The sequence below is a fragment of the Quercus robur genome, chromosome 10 (genome assembly GCF_932294415.1).
Source record: "Quercus robur chromosome 10, dhQueRobu3.1, whole genome shotgun sequence".
In the NCBI taxonomy this organism is placed as follows: Eukaryota; Viridiplantae; Streptophyta; class Magnoliopsida; order Fagales; family Fagaceae; genus Quercus; species Quercus robur.
In genome coordinates, this window is record NC_065543.1 from 1,862,022 (window position 1) to 1,873,344 (window position 11,323).

Here is an 11,323-nt window from a genome sequence, read left to right on the forward strand (position 1 = left end):
ATACCCTGAATAAAAAGAAGTTAAAGTTGTTGCACACAAACTTACATAGTTTTACACACACCAAAACGGAATTGAAATTTCAAGATTTCAACTTGAAGCCATCAATTTCTTCAACACCAATCATCCACGCTTGAAGTCACAATTAGCCAATTTTTCTTATACGTTCTTTGAGGCTTAAAGAATTAATGAGTATGATCTATTTTCCAATTTGAAATTTCCTGAAAATTATTGTTTCCAAAATTTTAAAGAATTATATGAGTTTTCACATCTTAAATTTAGGAAAAAAAACATATTAATATTATAAAATTATCCTCCAAACATAAAATTCAATGTCACATTTCTTTTAAGTTTAATTATTATTATTTTCTTAAAAGGTCCATCGTATATGTTTAGGTGAATTCTAAGCTTATTCACTTAATTAACTATACTAAAACTACTCTTTCTTTCTAATCAAAATTATCTTTAGAGAAAAAAAAAAACTAAATTAACTTTGACTTGTTAAACGCGAATCGTATCGTGAATCGATTTTTGATTTTCCTATATTGTGTATCGTAAGATACACAAACAGTTAATAATATTTATAAAAATTATAGATATACATATATAAAAAGTATATTCATTAAAAATACAAAATATATTCAACTAGTGACTAATTTAATGTCACTTATATAAAAATATTTAACAAGCTAACTAAATAAGTCAAATTAACACGTGCCAATAATATACATACTTAAATTGAATAAACTCAAAAATAATAATACATGAAAAATAACCCAACATAATAATTTATTTTCATTATATTCATCATCTTGCCTAATCAACTCCATCTAAGTCAGTGTTATCGTCAAGTTCATCGTTTTGCAAATTTATTATTTTTTCATTAAAATTTTCTTTATCATTATCAATATTTACTATTTTTTTAATAATAACTTTTGTAAATATTTCTTCTTGGCATTCCATCTTCTAGACTTATAACACATCTCATGAAACATAATTTTTAGTGTTTAGTGTGTCAAATGCCAAAAATTTGACATTCGGCAAACTTGATGCCAATGCTTTTATCTTAGACATTGCCTCAATGCCTTTGCCAGCAATTGCAGGACGTTAATCTGTAAAAGATTGTTTTACGCTTCTAATCTGCGCATGTGCATCTAAAAATTAATTGTCATTCATTGTATAAAATGCCTCCCTAATAAGCCACTACCCTCCTCTATGGTGATTGAAAGTTGAAAGTTGAAACTAATAAACACCAACGAACTCAAACCCACGATCTAAGTTATGTTGGCGCAAGGGCCTTTCAGCTGAAACACCAACCTAGTTAGTGAATATTTGTTATTTCCATTCTTTCCTTTCTTTTTTTTTTTGGATATATATTTCCATTCTTTTAACGTATACAAAGGAGAGAAGTCACCTCCTTTTACACTGTGTTTGGTTGGGGTGATTTTAGGGGGGATGGAAAACATAGAGTGGAAAACAGTATTTTCCACTATTTGGGAAAGAGAGGAAAATAGGGAGAGGAATACTCGGGAGAAAATTTTCTCTCTGGGCCCACAAATTTCGTCTCCCCAAATCGAGAGGAAAGCCTGAGTGGAAAACTGATGAAGAGCACTTTTACACAAATGCCCTCTCATTTCCAACGGTCACAACAACTCAGCAAAGAAGAGAAAAGACAATTTTCCAACCACCAACTTAGCACAACCCAACTATCATCACCGCAACCCAAAAATAACTCAAAATCAACCCAAAACAACTTAAAATCAACTCAAAATCAAACCCAAAATCCACAGAAAATCAACTCAAAATCAAACCCTTATGTTTCAATCATCTTCATCTTCTTCATCATCATCACCTTCTCTCTTCCTTGTAGCTTTCGAACTGTCAAAAAAAAAAAAAATGCAGAGACTTGAGGGATGAGAGAGTTGTAGCTTTCGACCTGTCAAAAAAAAAAAAAAAAAAAGATGCAGAGACTTGAGGGGCGGAGACTTTTTGTGGGTTAGGGGAAAGTAAGAGTTAAGTCACTTTATGGGTTAGGTGGGTTAGGTGGAAAATAATAAAAAAAAGGAAGAAAAAAAATATTATTTTAATAAAAAAAATGTATATAATAGATAAACTGATGTGAGTGTTTAATAAAAGTGATGATGTGGTAAATTTTATATTATTTAATAAAATAAATTTATTTCTTACCTATTATGTAATAAGGGTATAATAGTCAATTTATATAAATTACATTTTCCATCCTTCCCTTTTTCTTTCCAACCAAACAAAAGAGTTTTCCATCTTCCCACTTTTCTACCCCTCCAACCAAACACACAAGAGGAAAAATTAAATATTTTCCATCCTCCCACTTTTCCATCATTCCACAATTTTTTATCCTCTCACTTTTCCATTCCTCCAACCAAACAGACCCTTAACGTCGAAAGCAACCTTGGAATTAGAGATAAATGTGATTAGGACTAGTGATGAGTATTCCAAAAATATTAGGATCCATTGGATTAAATAAACTATTGAGATGAATAGAATTGCACCCCGTGCACGGGATGTAATCCCAAAAAATGCTCCAAGAGTTTACATGTTACGCATACGCAACAAAAATGGTAAGAACCTGTAAAATACTACAAATTTGACTACATCTGTACATGTGATAGACTATGAGTAGGGTGGCTTGATGCATTTAAGGGTTTTAGGTAAAAATAGATTTGAAGTTATATATATATATATATATATATATATATATATATATGACCTTTTGACAAAAAAAAAATTTAATATTACTTAAATTTAATATTATCTCATTTTAGATGTAAAATTACTAATTTAACCACGTATATATATAGAAAAACTATAAACACAAAAAAAAAAAAAAAAATTTTGACAAAACTTTTCATAGTTGTTGATGTAACATATTTGTAGCGGCAAGTAAAAATGTGATGTTAGTAGTAGACCTAGATAAAAATTAATAAAAATTTGTTAATTCAACTATTATGAAAAATATTGTGAAATTCTTTGTATATTGCTTTTTTTTTGTAAAAAGTGTTCTACTCGCAATATTTTCACAAAAATTCTTATGTATTAAGTTGTTACTAGTTCTAATTTGAACCTATTATTGAAATTACTTTTTTATCCACTAATAACAACCAGTAATAACCTGCCACTTAGGATTTGTTGTGAAAAATGTTGTGGACATAACATTTTTCTATCTTTTTTCTTGTTTTTCATTTGATAAAAAATTATTTTATTTATTAGCCAATATTTGGGCTTAATTAATACTATTACAATAAAGAATTTTTTTTTTTTACTCCATTGGTTAAAATTTGGGGGCCTTTTTTTATTTGGGGCCTTAGGTGACTGCCTCATTTGCTTCTATAGTAGAGCCGGCCCTAATTATGAGTGGTAAGGAGAAAAATTGGTGAGTCCATACAAAAGTGACTTACAGCTAATTATAGTTTGCCACATAAGATAATTGTGAAGTTTTATGTGGTAGTAAAATTACTCGTAAACTTATAAACAGTAGACTGGCTCAAAAAACGTAATTGTAAGGGTTGCAAAATCTGACATGACCTGTAAATCTGACATGACTAAACTGTTTATAAACAAGTCATGAGATGAGGCTAAAACGGTTTGGGTCATATTTGAGTTGACATGGGTAACCCGTTTAATAAACAAGCCATGTTCATGTTTAACATGCCTGTTTAACCTGTTTGGCTCATAAATTTATTAGTTTTTGTTATTATAATTTTGTTATTATTGCTTAATTTATGATTGTAATTGTATTTTAATTTTAGATACATAGGAATTAGTAACAAGTTATTTGGGTCAAGTATGATCTATTAATCAAATAGGTTATTAAACAGGTCATTTGTATTGACCTTTACATAAATTGTTAATTAAATAGGTTAAATGTGTTATGTCGGATTGACCTGTTTAATAAGTAGGTTGTGTTAATGTTGAGGATTCTTGATACATTTACTAAACAAGTCGAGATCGAGTTAACTCATATCACTCGACATGACACAAACCCAACCCGAACATGAATTTCCACCCTACGTAATTGTTCCGTGGAAAAACATAACCAAGACTTATATAGAAACTAGTATGCATAATTAAAGGATTGTGGCCCACATTGACTCTGTCGCAGTCACTGCTTCATCTTTCTTATTTTCCTGGCCGAAAGAAATGAGGCGTGTCCTTTGAAAAAGCATGGAACCACCCTATTTCTGTAATTGACCCGCATTAACTCTGTAATTGACCATTCGTTAGAAAACGTACGTTGTTAGCGTAAGTAAGTGGCTTGCCCTTCTTTGAAGATGCAAGGAATCACGCTCTTTCTTTTATAGCGAAGAATAAGTGGTTCACATTTGGTCCTACTCCTTTTGAGTACCGAAATATTGACCAGACTTTCATTCCTGCTATATCATCCAAATGAGTTGTTTTTCTTAAATGGTTTGATGCTTCTACATAAGCAAAAGATTTTACAATCTAATCTCCTTTTATTATTCCATCTAATTCCTGTCATCTTATTCGTATCAATACTCATGCTGCGAAAATCTCAGACCCAGATGCTTCTTAATGCAAGAGCTCTGGTTTTGCTCCACATTCTTGTCTGCTCATTTTTGCCAGGTACATTTAGCCTGAGTTCTGGTACCCTGAGTGATATCTCTTGCTTGAAATCAATTACAGATTCCTTAGAGGACCCTCTCAATAACATAAAATCTTCTTGGACCTTCAACAAACTTAAAGAAGGTTCTTTCTGTGGGTATGTTGGGGTCACTTGTTGGAACTCATTTAGGGTACGAGGTTTAGATCTAGCTAACAAGGGGCTCAAGGGCGAGTTCCCTAGGGGCCTTGTGAACTGCAGCGAACTATTAATGTTAGACCTTTCAGGTAATGTAATTTCAGGTTCAATCCCACAAGATATCAACCACATATTACCTTCTATAAAAATGCTCAATCTCTCAAACAATCATTTGTCCGGGGAAATCCCGTTGAGCTTCGCTAATTGCTCTAGTCTAGAGTTCCTGAAACTTGACAACAATAGGCTTGAGGGTCGAATCCCTAAGCAACTCGGCCAGCTCAGCTTGCTAAGTATCTTTAATGTTACTAACAATTTGTTGTCAGGGCCAGTGCCAGACTTTGTCAGCAGGGATACAATCACGTCTGAGAGCTATGTAAATAATAGTGGACTTTGTGGAGGGCCTTTGGATTGCTGTAAAAATGATGGTGGATGTTCCTTTGAAGGTTCATTCAAAATTGGATTTAAACTTGGTTTTATACTGTTTTGCTCTCTTGTAAATACAAATATTTTATTGTGCTATTGGGTGAGAATCGTGACATCATATAAGAAGAATGAAACGATGCCCACAAAGACAACAGTGTTGAACTTGGAGGAGTGCAGGAAGAACAAGGGTAAACAAGTTGATCAAATTACCCCATTGCCAACCAAGGGCCTTCATCAAGAAGAAATCATACCGGTACTTTTTCTCGCTCTTCTAAATATTTGAATAATCTTTTTTTTTTTTTTTTTTTTTTTTGTTTTACAAGATAAAATTCTACTCTAACCTAATCTAAGCATATATGTGTGTAAAACTCACTCTTAGAGACTTGAACCTTGCCCTTGCCCCCCACACCCCACAAGCACTTATACTTGTGAAGTGACCATCACACTAAGGGTGTGCGGTGGTGAATAATCGTTAAAAAGTCTCATAGTTGGATGACATAAGAAAACTATCTTTTATTAAGAAAATTAGGATTTAATTAGAGGATAAATTCTCTTCCACCCTAATAGGGTATGTGTAACAAAACTACCCTTGATCAGTCAAAATTTTTGTAGTTTAGTAGCATAAGTACCCCATCATTTATTAAAAAATTAGGAATTAAATCCCAACGATAAAAAAAGAAAAGAAAGAAAAGGTACTGTCATTCTTTATTCAACTGACTTGTGTTGAGTAATAATTGAATCAGAGACAAATCAATAACTCTTTGATTCTGTTGCTTAATAGAATTTTATTGTTCACTTTGTTTCCTAAAAGTCTAGAGTGATAATTTTTTCACAAGAATTTTACAATTGTTGTGGTGATGAGCTATAAATAGTAGAAAATAAAAAAGATGTTAATAGTGGTTCCAAGAAAATCAATAACACAACTTAATTAATATGCAAGTCAACAATTGTGAAAAGGAAAATTTTCCTTTATAATCTTTTTGCAATATAAACTTATATTGTAGACACATAAAAAGCATGGTTTTTAAACTCGAACTGGATTGGACGGTCCGACTGGATTAACTGGAAATCAGATTAAAGTCCAATTTTTAAGCATGCAGAACCGTAATTGTTAGGTTGTAAAGATTTAGGATTAAATATTTAGAATTTTAACTTGTATGTGTTGGCAAACCGAGAACAAAAACATGTCTAGGATAGGTGTTAGATATTGCTCAAAGTTGTACAGGTCAAAACTCAAGATTCTACAAGCTGCAAGAAGAAGAATTAATTTTCTGTGAAGGTCGACCGATCGAAGGGCGAGGCTTGACCGACCGGGAATTGCAAAAAAATAATTTCTGCGGAATTTTTAAATAGGCCCAAGCCCACGAAAACATTTAGGGTTTCAGTCCAACACTCTTACATATAAAAGGAAAACCCTAACCACATTTTGAAGACTCTTGAAAGACTTGTGAGTTACTCCTGTGAGATTTGAAAGGTTCTGTACATTCTAACTCTACAAGCGTCTACTGAAACAAGATCTACAATCAAGTGCTAGTGGAATCTAGTTACTGCATAGATCAACAAGCCGTGATTTGAAATCTTTGAGTGAGATCTCAAAGTCATAAGCATGGGTGCTTGTGTGTTACAAATTCAAGAGAAAAGGAGTTTGTAGATTCGGAGGTTGTACTTGGTCGTGTTAGTAAGTTACTACTAGAGATAGTAATAGATTTAGGGTTAAATCTTTTACAAAAACTCTAATTCTCTATTAGTGGATTTGTTTTACCTTGAGAATAGTTAGGTCAAATCTTTCTCAAGTTTTTACCTTGAAACTATTAGTTTCATTGGTTTTTCTAAGTCATCATATTGTGATGTTATTTATTTTCCACTGCATTGCATGATATGATTTACTGTTGTTTAACCTAGATCTGAATAATTAACCTAAGGAGCTACTTGACTAATACATTAGGTTAAACAATATGTTTTAAGGGGTCTAAACAAACAAATAGTAATATTTAGAAAATCAATACAAATCAATTAGTGAACTCAATGTTTAAAAAATGGACCACACTAGCCGATTCAACTAGGAACGGTGCACCAGTCTGGTCCAGAAAAATCACTCAAAATAAGTAAAACGTCGATATTGCTCACAGTAGGTATGAAACTTGGGTCCAAGACTACAAAGTGGATCAATTGTCAACTTACCAAATATCTATTTTATCACAGCAAAGTTTTCAAAAAATATAACTTTTAACAACTCAAAAAATTGTTTTATCTTTTTTAAAATAATATAAAAAATCTTATAACACATTAAAATAATATAACCAATTTCTACCCATGTACACTCATAAAAACATTCGACCACCACAAAAAGCTCACAAACAACCATAGCTACTGCCAAACACTCAAACCCACAACCATATCCAAACACCCATTTAACAAAACACCCCAAAAAACAAGAAATTCTCAGGCTTCAAGTCCCTATGAATCACCCTATGCCTATGGAAAAGTTGCACAACTGAGTTCCACAAGCGACCCACAACAACCACCAACAAGAGACCCACGACAAAACCACTGCACAAACCCAGCCACACAATCGCGGTGACAAGCAACCCATGACAAAATCACCGCACAAACCTAGCCACTCTGAAAACCCACAAGACAACCACAGCGACAAGCGACCCACGACAATGATCAAACTATCCACACCGATCGACCCAGCCAACCACAGCTCCGGACGACCCACTGCACAGATTGACCCAGCCACACCCAAACCCACCACATGAGCTACCTATTGCACCGATCGACCTATTCATGGCACCCAAACACGATGAAAATCACCGCACAAGCCTGGGCAAAGGGGAGAGAGGGCTGGATTGGGCAGAGATAAGGGTGGGCAGAGAGAGGTTGGAGGGAGAAAGGGTAGGAGTTGTGGTGGGTTGTCTACGTGTGAGAGTGAGATAGTGGAAACAAGGCACGCGTGTGTGGGAATAAAAAAATTGGTTTTTGCTTTAACATCCAGCTAAAGTGAGCTGCCAGAGATAGCAGGTCACTTTAGTTGACACTCAAAAAATTTTAACTTTAGCTTCTTTGATGTAGCATGTGTTTTTAGTGTCTTGGTTACTAAATGACTATTTCATTTTAGCAATTTTGCTGTGAATGCTCTAACAGCATCCACAGCAGTGGAGTTAAATTTTTAGCAATTTAGCTCTACTAAGAGTTACTTTATCTATTTTACCTACACATATGCTACAACAGTGGATCTATTTTAGCTTTCAACACAATAAAATAATATATTTATCACAATAAAATAATATTTCTACTACAATAAAATAATAATATCTCTACTTTAATAAAATAACATATCACCACCACCACACAGCACAAACATCTTCCACCACCACCACACAGCACAGACATCCACCACCACCACCACCACCACCACGGCAGAAAAAAAAAAAAGAAAAAAAAAAGAAAACCCAAATCAAGGCTCAAGCAAACACCAGTCCACAGCAGAGAACAAAAAAACAACCCAAATCAAGGCTCAAGCAAACACCAGTCGCTCAAGCAAACCCCAGTCCACAGCAGAGAAAAAAAAAAAAAAAAAAACCCAAATCAAGGCTCAAGCAAACGACGCGAATTCATCGCTCCGGCGCTCGGTTTCGCCGGCGGTTTCACTCTCCACCGCCACTTCAAGGATCGGCTGAGACATCGAGGCGATTCCGATGTCGGGGAGTGGATTCTCTTCACCAGTCCGACGCCTTTAGCCGGTTCGTGTTCTTGCGGTGCCCTTCGATGTCGTTCGTCGGAGGCGAGGACGTGAACAAAGGAAGAATGGTGGTGAGGAGCGACGGCGACGGCGTGGGCTGGGACGGCTGAGACGGACTGAGACGGAGAGCTTGAGAGAGATGAGAGCTGGGAGATGAGCGCTTGAGAGAGCTGGGAGATGAGCGCTTGAGAGAGATGGGAGAAGTCCACGGTGAGAGAGATGAGAGCTGGGTTTTTATTATTTTAATTGGGAGTAGGATTAAAAAATTACTTTTTTTTTTTAGATGAGTGCTACAGTGCACATCTATAGATAGATGTGCACTGTAGCAAATCAGCTAAATATTATGGCTTTGGCTCCACTGCTGTGAGCTTGTTTTGCAATATTGGTGGAGCTAAAATAACATTATAGTTTTTTAGCTCCACTGCTGCAAATGCTCTAACAACTATGCTATGGCTGTTGTTGATCCTCCTTGTGGAAATATAATATATAACAAGTAAACTTATAAGTATCCCATACGAATAATGAAAAAAAAAACTTTCATTATTGTTTGTTTATATTATACCTAATATTGACAATCTTTTCTTATATCAACCATCTCAAAAGGGGGAATGTATTAAAAGAATCATAATTAAAATTCTTTCAAATATATTCATAGTCTTATACTTAAAAAAATTAATTATCTTTTAATGTTTCTTATGCATTATTATTTTTATAAACTTTCTTATATAAGTTGTAAAAATTAAAAACATCATTGACAATGCATATATATATTTCATTATTTATATTTTAGTTAATTATTAATTAATTATGATGTAACCACGGTCTAATCTCAGTTTGATTTCAAAAAATTTGAACCTCTCCTTTTTATGTTTCTTTGAACTGTCCAGATTTTAAAACTATATTAAAAAGTGGCAAATATTGTACATATTTGCAAAAAATAGTTAAAAAAAAAAAAAATCAATGATCCATGCATGTTTTGACTTCTATATTCTATTGTAATTTCTGATTAATTATAATTCAAAATGGAAAATTATTTAATCTACAGGTTCCAGAGTTGGAGAGACTGGTTAGTATAATGAGCATTATAGAACTTAGTGAGGCAACTGGCAATTTCAGCATAGGCAATGTCATTGGGTTTGGAAAGATCGGAATGATGTACAAGGGAGTGCTTTCAAATGGTCGGCCTTCTGCGATCAAGAGGTTACTTAATTCTCAATGTTTTGAGAAACAGTTTATTTCTGAGCTATTGGCTCTAGGTAGATTGAGACACAATAACATAGTTCCTCTTTTAGGATACTGTATAGAAGGCAAGGAAAAGCTTTTGGTGTACAAATATATATCGAATGGTAACCTTTATGATTGGCTACATGTAGCGAAAGGCAAGCATAAGATCTTGGAATGGCCTTCGAGGATAAAAATTGCTATGGGGATAGTAAGAGGCCTAGTATGGCTTCACCATAAATGCAATTTCCGAGTGGTCCATCTTAACTTGTGTTCAAACTCTATCTTACTTGATCAGAACTTTGAGCCCAAGATATCGAATTTCGGTGAGTCAATAATATCAAATTTTGGTGGGGAAATGTTCAAGAACCCAAGAGGCAATAACATTTTTATAGGCAGTGATGTTTGGGAGTTGGGGTATGTAAAAAAGGATGTCTACGACTTTGGAATTTTGCTTCTTGAGCTAATTATAGGGAAGGAATCCATTGAAATTAATAATTATGCCAACAAATCAAATGAGAATTTGGTTGATTGGATTGCTCATCTTTTGAATTCTTCTGATCTCTACAATGTGATTGATGAATCTTTGATTGGTAGAGGATTCGAAGATGAAATCTTTGAGTTACTTAGAATTGCATATACTTGTCTTCAGCTCTTTCCTAGTAAAAGGCCGACCACGCTTGAACTATACAATACAATACGTATTTTTGGGGAAAGATATTGCCTCACAAATGACTTTGAGATATTGAGACAATCTGAAATTGCCACTGCAAGTACCCTTTGTGAAATTGTAGAGGCCGAAATTACATAGGCCAATTATAGCATGGCATCCAAACTCCAAAGTGTAATATTTACGTAGAGAAAATCCGTAATGAATTTGGGTTTATGTTTGTTTTCTATGGTCATCTACTGCAGTTTGTTTGTTTGTTTGTTTTTTGGGTGCTTCGTGACCTTGAAAAAATGCGGAAATAAAGTTATATTGGATCTCTATATAATAGCTAAGACATTAGTTATGTTGGGAGAGTACAATAATAATGTACTTTCTCTTTTTATATAAAAAAAAATAATAATAAAAAGTGAGTTTCATCTTAAGAGGGAGGAATACTCTATTATATTATGCACGTTTAATTTATATAAGCAAA

At 33.9% G+C, this 11,323-nt stretch overlaps 1 protein-coding gene across 1 annotated transcript; it reads left to right on the plus strand.

Moving 5' to 3' along the window:
* The first annotated feature begins 9,997 nt into the window (after positions 1-9,997).
* Positions 9,998-11,071, plus strand: LOC126702484 (probably inactive leucine-rich repeat receptor-like protein kinase At5g48380). Its single transcript, XM_050401187.1, has one exon. It carries the CDS (start codon positions 10,036-10,038, stop codon positions 10,990-10,992), a length of 957 nt encoding a protein of 318 aa, XP_050257144.1. The 5' UTR covers positions 9,998-10,035; the 3' UTR covers positions 10,993-11,071.
* The last annotated feature ends 252 nt before the right edge of the window (positions 11,072-11,323 follow it).